We start from the raw sequence: 15852 nt of genomic DNA, 5'->3' as shown, positions 1-15852 counted from the left end.
ATCCTCTAAGAGATCATTGTTGGTTGTGTCTCTGCTGATGCAGATTGGATCCAATTGTAGGTCTTGGAAAGCTTGCATACTCAGGTCAAGAACTAAAGGACATTCAGCTAGTGGTGTGGAAGCGAAAGGGAACTCTGATTCCCTGAATACCACATCCCTGCTAACAAAGAATTGTTTAGAGACCAGCTCCATTAGCACGTAGCATTTTGCCTCTCAGAGTATCCCATGAGCACTGTAGGTTTTGCTCTTGCAGCAAACTTATCACCCTTGGGCACCACAGTAGCATAGCATAAGTAGCCTATCACTCTCAGATGTCCTTAGAGTGGACGTTTGCAATATAGCATTTCATATGGACTTTCTCCTCTAGTAGTTAAAGATGGTGTTTTGTTGATAAGGTACACTGTTGTAGAGATACAAATACTCTAGTATTTAATTGGCATATGGGACTGAAATCTTATTGCTCTTGCTACATCTAGTATGTGTCTGTGTTTCCTCTCCACAACACCACTTTGTAGTGAAGTGTGAGTACGACTACTTTAATGTGTTATTCTAAGGTCTTATAAAAGTTCATTATACTGGGAGTTGAAAAACTCTGTGCTATTACCAGATCTCAAGGCCTTTACCATTGTTCCAAATTGGTTCTTTACCATCTGCAAGAAAGTTTGTGATCTCCCTCAGTTGTAGGTACTGCTAAGCCAAGTATCTTCTCCTTATTGATGTCTCATGATCCCTTGTATATGTACAATTCAGTATATTCTCCCTACACCCTGCCAGTGTAGAGGTCCTAAAACAATACAAAATCAGGGAAAAAATTCACTGAACATGAGAGCTGCCTAGTTAACTTGGAGACTAATAAGAGATTGGATTTGAAGTCAGGAACATAAGCACATTGTCCACTGCTTCTCCTCCAAGTAAAATGCTTCACCAATACTGGAAATTCTAACTTTATCCCCTATTGGTAATTGAACTTTGTTCTCAGATGACTTCTTAGTCTTAGGATCATCATTTAATAATTTTCAGTAGCTTCTATGTGGTGAGTTGCACCAGAATACATGATCCACTATTTATGAGTGTGTGACATCAAACAAGCAGCAATACCTACCATGTTTGCTTGGCTATTGGATTGGCTATCTCCAGTTTCTTTGTTCAGCAATCCTAGAATCTGTTTGTACTGCTCCTCTGTGAAGTATGGTCCCTTCCCAGCAAGAGTGTTGTGCAGATCGCTTCCTGAAGCACCTTGTACTGAAGTAGAAGCATTGTTAGGAGCATTAAAGGGTTTTTGAGTGCCACGACTAAATTGCCCTCTAAGACTACCATTTCCACGACCATATTGGTTCCCAGTATTGTTAGCATCATTATACCTTTTCTTTCCCTTAAAATCTTTCGGGCAACTAATGATTTTGTAGCAATTTTCCTTTTTGTGCCCTTTAAGTCCATAATACTCACACTGCCAGAATGATTTCTTACCTCTGTAATTCTGATGCTTACCAACTTGCATAGCAATTGGATCAGTTTTATTATTCATAGAGACTAAACTAGAAGCATGTTGTGACTCCTCTTCAATTACCATGGCATAGGATTGATTAATAGAAGGATCTTCAGATTTCAATAGAATTTGTCTCCTAGCTTGGTCATAAGAGCTATTTAAGCAACTAAGGAACTGCAATAGCCTTTGTTGTTGATGATGTTCAACATACTCTTTTGAATTGGGAGTGGGTACTAGGGCGTCATATTCGTTCCAAAGGCTCTTTAGCTTAGTGAAATAGATTGAGACAGAGTTAGTACCTTGTGACAGAGTAGTTATGGCCTCTGTGTAATTGAAAGATCCCCATGTTGTTCACCTTGTCAAATCTATCTATCTCTCTCTCTCTCTCTCTCTCTCTCATATCTTCCCAAACAAAGTGTGTATTGGACGTATGAGTAATTCCACTATGAAGCTCTGTGGATACAGTATTCATAAGCCATGAAAGAATAATTGCATTACAAGTCTCCCATTGTTCATGCAATTTTGTCGTGCACGACTCCTTGGTAAAGGTACCAGTTACAAAATCTAGTTTTCGCTTCCCTAGAAGAGTAATCTTCATTGTCCTGCTACAGACACCGTAATTCTCATATCCTTTAAGTTTTAAAACAGGAATTAGAATTACATTTGGAGTATTAGATGGACCAAGGTATAGCGGATGTGCGTATGGAATCGTCGACTCTGCCATTGATGAAATGAGATGATTGGAAGAAGGAATTCACAATAGATTCACTAGACTTAACGAGATTGCCAATCAAAAATCAGTTCGCGTGCTGCATCTTCATCGTCCGCTCTGATACCATGCTAAAATGCTTGAGAATCGGTGAGCTGCAGTTTGAGCTAACAAGCTCTTCAATGGCGGAAACTTCTAGAAGACATGCAGAAGAGAGTCTGGGAAGAAAAATGATAACTGCCTATCTCATTACACTCGTTAATAATGGATGTTATTCCAAAAGAAAAGGAATACGCTTGAGTTTCTCTCTAGGATTCCTGAATAGTACCACCAACACTATTCACTCCTCACAACTCCGGCGTCCGGCAAGGTAACATCACAAGATTGGTCTCAAAAGAACCCCCTTCTCTTTGCGAACACTCCCTAGTTGGTTTCATCCTTAAAATCATTTCCATTCGTAACAAATCTTGATTTTAAATCTAGCGTTACTGTAGTATCCAGTTTTCCAGATTTACATCGCTTCTTCTGTTTTCTTCGTCTTCTACCATTTTGATGGAGTGCTGAAGAACCATGGATGCATCGTCCTCTCCCCAGTCTTTGGCTGTGGGAGAGATAAATTCAAATCCTAATCCAAAATAAACTTATGTTGCGCAACTTCAGTCCAAACAAGCTCCCACAATTGCGTCAAAGCTAGAATTGTTTCCTGTTAGTGTCGTTCATGGAGAACTAGTGATTGAATTCACTATGGATCAAGTTAATGAATTCACAAGGGAAGAAAGATTGCATCAAGCTGTCGTTGTGAAGTTCTCTTATGGAAAGCCTGAATTACAGGAGATTAGAACAAACTTTTCTACGCAATTCGGCGTACATGGTCGCTGCAATATTGGACAACTTGAATATCGTCATCTGTTGGTTAGATTCGACCTTTATAATGATTATGTTCAGTTTTTTTCAAAGACAACTGGATATATTAAATCTAAAGGTGATGAATTCTTTTTTAGAACTTTTCCATGGATGTTGGGCTTTAATCCGAAGGAGGAAACGTCCATGGCAATCGTGTGGATTTCCTTTCCAGGTTTGCCGCCTAATTTCTTCGCTAAGAGGTCGTTAATGTCTATCGCTTCAGCTGTTGGTAAGGCTATTGTTGTATATAAGGCGACGCAAGAACGAACAAGACCTAGTGTTGCTAGGGTCAAGATAATTCTTGATTTGCTAGACAAACATCCTAAGAAGGTAAAGCTACAGATTGTGGACAGAATTTCGGGTAAAATAATTGTGCACTATCAGGAGGTGGTGTATGACAACCTTCCTAAATATTGCACATATTGCAAGCATCAAGGACATGACGAAAAGGTGTGTCGAATTAAGAAGGAACAAGCTGGAACGGAGGTGTTGACAGAGGAAGTAACGGGGGCAGCAAATCACGATGGTCATGTTTTGGTCGAGGCAGATGGTCTAGTTATGGAAAAACTACAAGGTGATGCAAGGGATTATTTAATTGCTAAAAGAGCTGGACAAATTGGTAAGGGTTTATCAGCAAAGGATAGTAAACAAATAGGCGATGCAACAAAAGAAATCGTGGATGATCAGCAGGTTGTGGAAATTGAAGAAGGGAAACAAAGTGGTTATGTGATCAATCAGGATGTGATGAATGGAGCAGTGAATGATTTTTCTGTAGGTGATGTTTCAAATATTGTTGGTCATCAGGTGTTGCAAACACTCGAAGCAGTAAATCCAGCTGTGCAATCAAGTGCAAAGTTGCATTCAGCTAATAATGCAACTGTTGCACCATTTGCAGCAGTTTTAAATGGGGATGTTGATGCAGCTGGTGAGTCTAGGCAATTTCAGTGTAATGATCGATGAGATATGGGGCAGAGTACAGGTGCTAAGGCTCCACAGATTGTAACTGAAGGTGAGGTCCAAAAACTAGGCACTGAATTAACTGGGCAAATTGCAGCACTAGTGGTCTGTAATAATAGCGAGACCCAGGCCTTTGGAGGAGAAAAGGGAAGGCATAAGGGTGAATTATTGAAAGATAAGGCTGGATATGCAAAGAATGATGATAAGGGGAAGGATCAAAACAAAAAAGGAGAAGTTTGGAATGCGGTAACCAGCAAAAAGTCTCCTACAAAGAAAGAACTCTCACCAAAACGACAGGTCCAAGGTGGTCGACAAAATGACAATAGCTTGGAGGCCAGTCCAAATGGTTTTCACGCACTGGCAGCTATAGAGGATGAGCAAATGGATTCAACATGTCTAAAAGATGATATCATGGCCAAGCAAATAGTTCCATGCCCTAGTAATGGAAAAGAAGCTCAAGCCAATGAAAATTTGGCTATGGAAATTGGTGTTCGACAACAAGCTTCAAAGAAAAATGGGCTGGAGGAACTAAGTGTTAAGGCACATAGCACGAACATCCCTACTTTGCATTTTTCCAGCCCTCATGTTGAACAAATCATCAAAGACGCCCAAAATGCAATGATGATGCATACTAAAATGGTTAAACAACCAAGGGTCACATTGAACACCTCAGTTTATGAGGTGCCATCACAGTCTTTGGAATCTTGTGGTGAACATGGAGGTGAGTTGATGTGGTCATCTGGAAATAACATTGAAGTTGTAAAGGCAAATTTGAGGGAGATGGCAATCAAATCTAAACTACGGGCAAACCAACGCGATTATGAGGATGAGGAACATTATGGTGATGCATATGGTAGGTATTCGAGTGAGGATGATGATCGAGAGAGTGAAGAGGAAGGCTTACTCTCAGTGGGTTCACCATCCTTCCCAAAAAAAGCAACCCTGCAATGGCAATTTCCAGCAGAACTCTTAATACAAAAGCACCAGTGTTTGTGCCTAAAAATGGACAATAAAAATGTGGAACAGGTACAGCAGGAGATGCACTAAGAAAAATTGCAGCACATGGCAGGTCCAACCAACAGGAGAATGTTACAATCACACAAGCGGTTACCTGTGTGGAGGAACAAAATACAGGAACCATAACAACTTTAGAACAGCAACAACAAACTGCAATCGTAACAAATGTTGTAAGTTCCAATGTCGTGCAGCAGCACCAGCGAATAACAGTAGCAATGCCAAGTGTTAATCAGGAACAATCAGCTGCACAGTCAAATGCCAATAACCAGCAACAAAAACGTAATGTTGTTGGTCGACAAGCAACAACAATGCAAAATTCTAGACAACAACAACATTTTAGTCCAAACACGTTGGGTGCCAGTCGTACTGAAGCAGCAACAACATTACAAGCTGGGCAGCAGCAACAACAACCTATTCTGAACACTGTAGCTGTAGACAGGTCAGAAGCAGCAGTTGCAGGTACAACTTATGAACAGGAGCAGCAGCAGAATGCACGCATTGTAGGAGCTGTTATAACACCTTCAATTGTGGGACAACAACAACTAGCTATAAGGGCAACTACAATCACAGTGGAGGACCGAAATCTACTTGATGTGATGGAAAGTACCAAGCCACTATACTCTCTAACTACACCTCAGGTTGCTAGCACTGGAAGGGTAAATAGATCCAGCAATAAAAGGCAAGGCAAGGCAGCATTAGTCAATAAAGAAGATGGAACAGCTTTGATGTCTCAAGATCTTCTTCAAGGGATGCCAAATCCTGAAAAATTAGGAATAGATATTTATGAAGAAGGTAAGGAAGATGCAATGCTACAACAGTGTCGGGCAGAGGCAATAAAGAAAGGTGATTTATCACCTATGCACAGTAGACAAAACAAGAAGGCTCACACAAGGAAGCACAGTTGGGACGACAAGGTGAGTGAAGAAGCAATTGTTAGGCGACTTCCAATGAGAGTTGCCAAACAAAAGCAGACTGCCCCAACTACATCAACGAGGTCCAACCGTTCAAAAAAGAAGTCATGAATTTTGAAGAATTTTGAAGAATTGTAACGATGATGACAAAGAATTACAAATTGAAGAATTTACAAGTTTGGGCATGAAGGGACAACAATTTATTTCCATCTACATTTTATTCTACCATTATGCTAGTATACTCATTTGTAATATCATCATAGAGTATGTTATAAACTTTGTGATGATCATTGAATATTTGGTCCGTTCAAGTTCTTATTTTTTACATGTTTGTTAGTAGGTGAGGCCTTTTCTTTGCCTCAATAGGATTAGTAAGGTAAGGTTTAGCCCGGTTTGTGTTGCCTTGGTCCTATGCCTTTGGAAAAATATCCACACGGCTATGAGATTATATGCCCTCGTGAGACTTTGCCTGCAGCTACACCATGAATCCTCTACATGAGGCTCCATCATAAGGCAATGTGAGGCGCAGAGGAGTGATTATATAGCCAAGGCATATGGGTAACAATACCGATGCTATTGTCCCCCTTACTTGTACTTTTCCTAATTGTTGTATTTTTCTTTTCTGTTATTAATAAAAAACTAGCCCTAGGCGCTTGCCTAGCGAATTAAAAAAAAAATTACACTCGTTAATAGACTGCATATATACAAGTGTTTAACTACTTAGCAAACTAAGAATAATTATACAGCTAAGTACAGCTAAGTTGATGACAACTAAGCACAACTAACTATAACTAACTACACTACAGTAAGCTAATGATAACTAACCATAACTAACCATAACTAACTACGCCACATGTGTATATCATAATAATATGTCTTTTTCAAGTCATTTTCCTAGTCTTTTCACGTGTCATTTGTTAGCACTCCACATACTTCCAATTATAATCAGAGATGAACATGACAAACAATAATTTTAAAACAATGTCTTACTATCCATTTTATAGTATGTTTTGAAATTGAATGTAGAATTTTAAATTTTTAGCGAGATTTTAAGATTACAAGCTTCGAAGGATATTCTTGATTATACATATTTTACTTAATATCACAAGATTCAAAAAAAAAAAAAAAATCAAACTAGCACGTTCCAAGCACATATTTCATCCGGTTCACTTTAATTAATTTTTTTGTTGTTTTCTCACATATTAAGAGATCCACATTTTAGCATTAATAATGAAATTGATCATATTAAGCTTGAATTTTTTCATTAGAAATATAACAAATACTCCTAGGCACTTTATTTCAAGGTAACTTTAGAAAAATAAGTTAATTTCTTCTTGATAGCTGAAAAAATTAAATATTATGAATCACAAAAAAAAAAATCAATTAAAATAGACAGAAAAGAGTAATGACTAATAAGTATTAAATAAGCTCATAAGGCAAAGACTAGCTAAGAGATAATAAACGGAAGACAACCAAACAAACAAAACTAAGATTACCAACGAAGAGAGAAAATTTTATTAGCCTATGGTAACAACACATATTCTCGAGAAAAATGTCCATTCTCGTAAAAAAGATGAATACAAAATTTTTTTTAAAAATATGACTACCTAATAAAAAATTGATTGTGCACATACCTACTTTTAAAAATAAATCTATCTAATTCTAATTATCAAAATCCTCCTCTGTCCCCACAATTTCTTATTGTGGAGGACCTTCAAGACGAATATAGTCATACATTAGTCCATTAAAAGGACCATTAGCTGAAGCTTGCTTCAAATATATTATATTTTCACCAATTTGAAGTAAAGTCCCTGGAATTTGAATATCGAAGGTCATATACAAGCCATGAATTCCATGTCTGGCTATTGCATTACTTTGCCCAATTTGTAAAGTATCAAACCATGGCCTTGGTTTTGAGGGAGTGTTTATCCACACCTATAAATATAGAAATAAAAATAAAAATAATATTACGTTTATTGTTATGAAGATATAAAGGACAAACTAATGGAAAAAAAAAAAGATGATAACAATAACATATTTAGTGCAATCCCATAAGTGAGATCTGGGGAAGGTAATGTTTACACAAACCTTACCCCTATCTTGTAAAGGTGGAGAGAGTATTTCTGATAGACCCTCGGCTCAAGGAAAAAAGAAAAAAAAAAAGCAGTAACAACAACAAGATAAGATGATAAGATAACAAAAACAAAAGAAACAACACGTAGTAGTAGAAATCTAAAAAAAAATAAAATAATAATACTAATACTACTGATATGAAAAAGAGACTGAAAAAAATAAATTGATATTGTAAAAATCTATTTCTAGTCAGAAAAATGTAGACTGAAAATAAATTTATTTACAATATCAAGGTACTTTAGCCGGTTATAGCGCACTATTTCTACTATGTTACCAATCAAATTTAAATAAAAATTATATGTAATTATCTTATAATAATTTGATTAATGTGTAAATAGTTATTAAATCGTCAATGCATAAAACTTAAATCTTAAATTTGTATATTATTTTTCAAAATTTTCCATATTTTTTTTTCTTTATGAATTTTAAAAAATAAAAGATGTTACGTACTTGCAAATGGCCATAGGATGCAGAAGCCAAAGCTATACGAAGATAGTAAATGCCATTAGGATCCACATTTGTAAGATCAAATGAAATTTGCCATGTTGTTGGTCCATAAGTATTGTCCAAATTTCTCCTGCAATATAAAAAAAAATTAAAAAAAATGTTAAAACATACAATTATACAGGATTAACAAAATATTAAACAAAGAAATTATACTGTCTAATTACCTGGTTACATGGGCAAAGAACCAATCTTTTCGATAATCACTAACACCAATTTTGAATACTAAATCTCCATTAGGATACAAATCCGCGTAACGATTCCATAAACCATATTGTCTAAACCTGTAATTGGTAACAAATGATAATGAAATTAATTTATTTATGAAATTCCATATTATAGAGTTTTTGTTTTATTCAAAAAAAATTGATACAAAATTAGGATTAATAGAAGCTTACTTATGTATAGTAGTGTTAATGTACAAATAATTCTGAAGACTAGGCAATGGATCAGGTATAAAGAATTCAGCAGCAGTTCTATCAGGGAAGCCAATTTCCCATAGAGTTGGACCATTTCTTGGAGCTTCAAAAACTATTTGACCTAAATCTATGTTATTTCCTGCACCAAATAAATCAATTCTTTGTTAGAAATTATGATATATAGTATTCCCTCTGTCCCAATTTATATGATTAGATGTGTCAAAATTGGCCCAGAAAAACATGACCCGTTCAACCCGTCCAAGATTGGATGGGTCAATGACCCGCCCTTTTGTTGAACTCAGCCTATTTTAATTCAACCATTTCGGCCCATCTAAAGTTGGGTTAGCCCAAATTGATCCATGAGTAACTTTGCCAAAATATCTTAAAAACATATTGTTTTGGTTTGAAGAAAAAAAAGTCTTATTTAGTAATTAAACAGTTCATAAGAAAATAACATATATTAATTAAAGTTGGGATTGTTACACAAATATCCCGCCAAATTCAATGTTTCGGTATATATAGATTATGTATTGATTATACACAATTATATATGTATTATATATAAATTATATGGATACTATACATTTGTTGGCTATTTTCAATTTAAAAGATTAGGTAGGCTGCTATTTAGGTAAGAGTTTGACGGTTTGGCTATGACTCAAATTTACTATATCTTGACCCAATACATCTCAACCCAAGCAACTTATGGGCGAGTCAATGACCCACCCACTTATTGACTTAGCTCATTTTAGCCCACCCAAAATCGGCCCAACTTGCCTATTGACACTCCTATCAATAATATGATAGGCTCTTCATATTTTATCCTTAATTATGATATGCTCTTATAGCTATAGAAACGAGATTACATGTATTTTTTTTTTTAAACTTCATGTCGAGTCTAACATTACCTGGTGTAATGGATATATAAGAGGAGAACATGTAATCTCCAATAATTCCAGGAACCCAAGAATATACACTATAAATTCCAGGTCTAACATTAATTATCTTGAAATAACCAGAATCATCAGTTTGAGTCCAAAATTGATAACCCTGTCAATAACAAATAAATATAAAAGCACAATAAGAATTTTTTAATGTAACGTTGCTGATAATTAACCATATTTTCAAGTTTCTATATATAGAAAATTCAGACAAAAATGCATTACCTTGGTCTCACTTTGCCAAGATCCAAGAACTCCAGGATTAGCAAGTCCAATATATGCATTTTTTGCAGGAAAAGGATCTTTGTTTATGTACCTAAACGACATTTATAAAAAACCTTTAATTATTTTACCATATAATTATTCAAGTTATATCCATCGATGATGTAAAGAATTTACACCATTCGTTACTTGTAATCCGTAGTTATTTTTTAAGCGATTTAATAATATAAAACCTTTGTTAAATTGTTAGTATATAAATGTTAAACTCGAATATAAATCACTTCCTAACTAGAGAATAAGTAAGAACTTAAAAAAAGAAGAAATCTTTATATAAATAGTCGGTCGAATTTATTGCTTACTTTTTCTAATCAATATACATAGATTATACACTAATTATACACATATATTATACATGATTATACACATACATTTACCAGCTATTTTTAATTTTAGAGGAGGGGCGGGTAGTTATTTCGGTTAATTCTTTAAAAATAAATTACCCGTCATGGACCACTAATTGACCGCTAACTGAGCCCCTTTCATTTGCATGGGGATAGTCTATTGATGCTGGAAAATCATATGGCCATTTTGTAGTTTCTTCATTCATCTGAGAAAGTTGACAAAATTTTAGTGTTTACTTTATATTTTTTTAAAAGAATATATTTATTAAGTAAAATTAACAATAATAATTGAGATTAATTAATTACCTGTCTTTTGGCATCTTCCCAAAGTACGGTATGATCAATGCCAGAATCTGAATTAACATAGAAAAATACAGGGCCAAAAACCTTTCTCCATGCCTCTCCATTTGTTAGTGAAACTCCCAATAGTGGTGCTGCATAATGACTACTGAAAAATATCTATACCAAAAAAAAGAAGAAGATAAATTGCCCAAATATTTAAAATAATTTTTATTTACAATATTTTTTATAAAATTTAACTTCGGTATATTGTTAGTGTAAAAATTCGTTACTTACTGCCATAGACGTTGGACCAACGTGAGAAGAAAGATCTTGCTTCATAGGACCACCATTGCAATATTCATAACTTGGTGAGATTACCCAAAACCCCATATGTGGAGTATCACTTATCCATCCATGTACTTTAATATTTTTAATCTCATCTGAGTATTGGTACTTGTCATCCACCTAAAGGGTAAACGAGATAAAATATTACATCAGTATAATTTAACTTGTTATAATAAGTTATTAGTCTATTTATAATTGTAAGTGTGTTTTGTTTATACTAAGTGTAAATTCGACAGTAAAATATCGTAGTTGAATATTGGAAAATATATTTTTACCTCATCTTTGAGTTTAGGGTTGGATGGATTTGTGAGTTTAACAGCTTCTTTAAAATCAAGTACTTGGCCGCTTGCGCGATCCTCTTCTGATGGCATTACCCTTTGCCTATCGTCTGATATTGCCATATAATGGAACCTACTCATAAATATAAAATAAAATAAAATAAAAAGGTCATCAAATATTACACAAAGTTAATGTCCAACAAAATAAGTACTGTCCTCTTCAATTATGCAAAAGATAATATTGGAATTGACTTGACAATGACACACTTATATGTGTATATATATTAGATCTTGCATAGTTCAAGAAATTTTTTGAAGCATTAAGCAGTTGCGGAATCAGTATTTTCATTAAGGGGATTCCAACTATAAAATAATATACAGGTGAAAAAGTCAAAAGAATATAACATATAGCAAATATTGCATAGTTCATGCAAATTTCACAAACGATAAAACAGTCGCATCGTCAGTATTTTCACTAAGGTGAGTCCAAATATAAAGAAATATACACATGAAAAAATATACACATGAAAAAGTCAAGGGAATTCAACAAATAGTAAATATTGACCTATTTACACAATATAATTTTCGACGAAAGGATGTCAATTGACTCCTTTGAAATAAGGATATCTTTATATTATTACAATTATAGAAGGGTAATATATATATATATATATATATATATATATATATATATATATATATATATATATATATATATATATATATATATATTCACACAGAGTGTACTAAGAGTGAAACTTACAGTGACTTGCTGAGCTTGAAAGCAATTCTAAGTTCATCCAACATAACATCAGGCCATCCTTTCAAGTGTTCAATTATTCCATATGAATAAAATCCAGAACTCCCACGCAGCACTATATACCTATATATATTTATTTTATTACAAATCAACCTTTTTTCCCCAAGTAATTTCGGTATATCATTAAAAATATTATTAATTTTTTAAAATAAACCCTCACCTTTTGTCAACATTTAGAGGAGCACTACCAGCATCCAAAGGATTATATGATTTTGTGAAAGAAACTTCAACTTTGTTATCATCTTGTGCTATTACACTAAAACTTGACGCAAATAGTCTGCCCAAAAAAAGTTAATTAGATGTGAAAAATCCCATTTTATGGAAAATAAAATAAAATATAAAAGTCTTACGTGTCAAAACGACCGTTCCATACAGTATCCCAGTATCTGCATTTTGTTAAAAATCAAAAGAAATAATTTTTATACCGAGTAATTTCTAAATCTCTAAATTAATTATAAAAAATAATAATAATAAAATTGTAACTTACCCCCTCTGAGTTTCTTGCAAGGGTTCTAAGAGATTATCGATCCCGTTATATTTTATTCCAACAATCGCTCCAGTGGGATTTGTTAGAGAAAGTTGCAGAATGCCATTATCAATTACCACCTAATAAATAAGTAAAAGATAATTAGCTCATATACATACATACATACATACATACATACATACATACATACATACATACATATATATATATATATATATATAATATATATATATATATATATATATATATATATATATATATATATATATATATATATATATATATATAAACATATCATATATAAACAAATTAACAATATTTGATCCTTGGTATAACATGCATAAAGATCGAAGCAATTAAAAACAAATGAATTTGTAATTTCGTATAAAATAATCGCAATAAAAAAAAAGGTGCAATATTAAATATATTTGAAGGGGTTTTACATAGCCACTTATGATCGTCATTGTGACCGGAGGAGAAACTTGTTGCAGCTTTCGACTCTCTTTGGATAGAGTATTCCTGCCATTTAAACGAGAAAATAAAAATTAATCAAATAAATTAGTCGTTAATTTCAAGTTATCATTCGACTATTGTACCTTACAATTCCTTTAATTAATCATATGTGATATGTAAAAGGGAAATTATGGACGAACTAGTAAGGACAAATGCGATGATTTAGTCACTTAGTATGGTATTTTCTTCCTCAATTGCTAATGAGTTTATACGTTGGAATAGTCATCATTAGAGATGGATAAAGAATTTTGAATTTATAGATTTTGTATACTAAAAAAAAGCAATTTATTGGATTCTGGACTTAATTGTTTAAAAGTAATTAATAAATTTCGCAATACAAATACATTAAGTCCTAGCTAAAGCCATTGGGTTTTTCATGCCGAACTCGTAGCTAGAACTCACATATTTAAAAAGAAAAGAAATAAAGGAAGAGTTTCTAGTAGTACCTAGAATGTTGCACCCTTGAACCATTGACAAGCAAGAAAAAATGGAAAACAATAGCAAAACACCACAAAACTATCCCGTTTTGCTTTTTGAAACCCATCATTTGCATGTCTTAACACTGCAACACAACAAACATCAAAGTTAATAAAATCCACGAATATTGTCATAAACCATGCATGCAAAAGCTACGTCAACATTAAATAAATGAATTTTAGTTATATACAATAACGGTATAAGAATCAAATGGATTTAAGTCATTAATTCAATAACACTAATTGCTATAACCAGGGGCGTATTTAGCATGCAAGTGACGGGTTCAATTGAACTTATAACTTTCGAAGTCGAACACAAATTTAAATGTAAAAATCTACTAAAATTTTACAACAAAAAGTATATACGTTTCCGTAGCTTTAAGAAAATAATGGATTCAATGCTAAAAACCTTAAAGATTGAATTCATAAAATTTAAATCCTGGATCTGCATGTGTCTATAACGGATTATTACTCTACTTTTTCAGCTTACGCTATATAAAGAGTAACTATTATTGTAGGTCTACTTAATATGATGATGCAAAAAAATTATAAATTGTTCGTCAATATTTAGATTCTAAACAAAAATCAATGAATATTATCACAAGCCATGCAATAAAAAACAACGATAACACAGAAAAATTGAGGAATAAAATGAATAAAAGAGAGATCGACGAAGAGAAAAGGTTTCTGTGAACCTTACTAAGACACAGAAAAAACTTCTCTTCAAAAATCAAAGTGGAAGAACTAGCTAGAAAATAATTAGTGAGAAGAACAGACAATTTCTATGCGTATATATGGACAGTTTGAATTTGTATTAGTATATAATATGTAATAAATGGTTAAGTACAGTATGGTCTCATTCCTTATTTAATTTCTTCAAAAAAAAAAATTGGTGCAATTTTTCTTCAAATTTAGCTGCATGTAAGATGCAAAGTTTATTTTTTGTTTCACAGTAAAATGGAAAGTAAAGTTGAAGTTTAGTTATATTAGCTATTTAAGTATTTACAACTGACCAGGGACATAATTTTGTCAAAGTCGGTTTGGCCGGTTTGCCCAAATTTTGGCAAAATTCCAGTTATTTATGATAAATTACTATCCTATAAATTGCACAATATAACGCAAAAGGGAAGAAATTTGTAGAACTAAGAGAAATTTAATTTATAAACATAATGAATATGGAAATTTTTGTTTAATAAATGAAGAAAGTCAGCAAAAACTGTGCGGTCATAGAAAAGGAATATTTTACCCTTTTTAGTTTTTTTCTTTTTAACGTACCCTAAAATAGTGTACTTTCCAACAATACCATCTAAACGAATTTTAATCCAAATGGCACAAAGCTGGCTTAGAAGACAGGGTGAACTTAAATAGAATAACGCCAATTGTGTGATATACAAAGATGGTAAACATTTTGTTACTCTTAACTCTTAACCGAGGTCTCGAGTTCAAACTCCGAGGATGAAAATATTAAGTTATTGTCTATGGGATTGATTTCACTCAATCATCAACCAAGAAGTAAGAGTTCGAATAATTCAAAAATAGTTTGATTTACAACTGATACTTGAAAAATAGTCACAATTTTAAAAATAATCGAAATTTAGCTATCTTTCATGTAAAAATATAAATTTGAACAAATATATTGTTAAAAACTCGAAAATATTCCGATATAATATGCTTGAATTCGAATTTTTTACCTATGAAATTGCAGCATAATATGATAGAATTTTATAATGTGATAGAGTTCCATAATATGTTGAAAATTTAGATGCAGGAGCTCCAATATCCTGCATATTATGCTGGAACTTTCCATGCGCTAGAGTTCCAACGTAATATACTGGAAGTTTATACGCATGAGCTCTATAATCCTGCATATTATGTTAGAACTATCCGTGTTTAAGCAAAACAATGGCTATTTTTCAATGTGCTTGAAACATAAAGCTCAAAGAAGGAAAAAAAAAAGAAGAAGTTTGATAGCTTAAGCACATTATTATCAGTTAAATTTTTACCGGTTCAAGATTAGTAGACTAAGCTACTCAAAATTTACAGGCACC

General features: G+C 33.4%; 1 protein-coding gene across 1 annotated transcript; it reads right to left on the bottom strand.

The window, feature by feature from the left end:
- Positions 1-7592: 7592 nt before the first annotated feature.
- On the bottom strand, positions 7593-13881 carry LOC142178869 (uncharacterized). The gene is made up of 16 exons (XM_075248648.1): positions 13775-13881; positions 13259-13334; positions 12816-12934; positions 12679-12714; positions 12489-12605; positions 12272-12391; positions 11506-11641; positions 11180-11350; positions 10910-11062; positions 10703-10809; positions 10206-10296; positions 9948-10089; positions 9019-9178; positions 8788-8904; positions 8567-8693; positions 7593-7918 (listed from the first exon to the last, which is right to left on the bottom strand). The coding sequence occupies exons 1-16, from the start codon at positions 13879-13881 to the stop codon at positions 7682-7684; spliced, it is 2016 nt and encodes a 671-aa protein (XP_075104749.1). The 3' UTR covers positions 7593-7681.
- Between the last annotated feature and the right edge of the window lie 1971 nt (positions 13882-15852).

The sequence above is a fragment of the Nicotiana tabacum genome, unplaced genomic scaffold (genome assembly GCF_000715075.1).
Source record: "Nicotiana tabacum cultivar K326 unplaced genomic scaffold, ASM71507v2 Un00011, whole genome shotgun sequence".
NCBI classification, from domain to species: domain Eukaryota; kingdom Viridiplantae; phylum Streptophyta; class Magnoliopsida; order Solanales; family Solanaceae; genus Nicotiana; species Nicotiana tabacum.
This window is presented reverse-complemented; position numbering and strand designations above follow the sequence as displayed.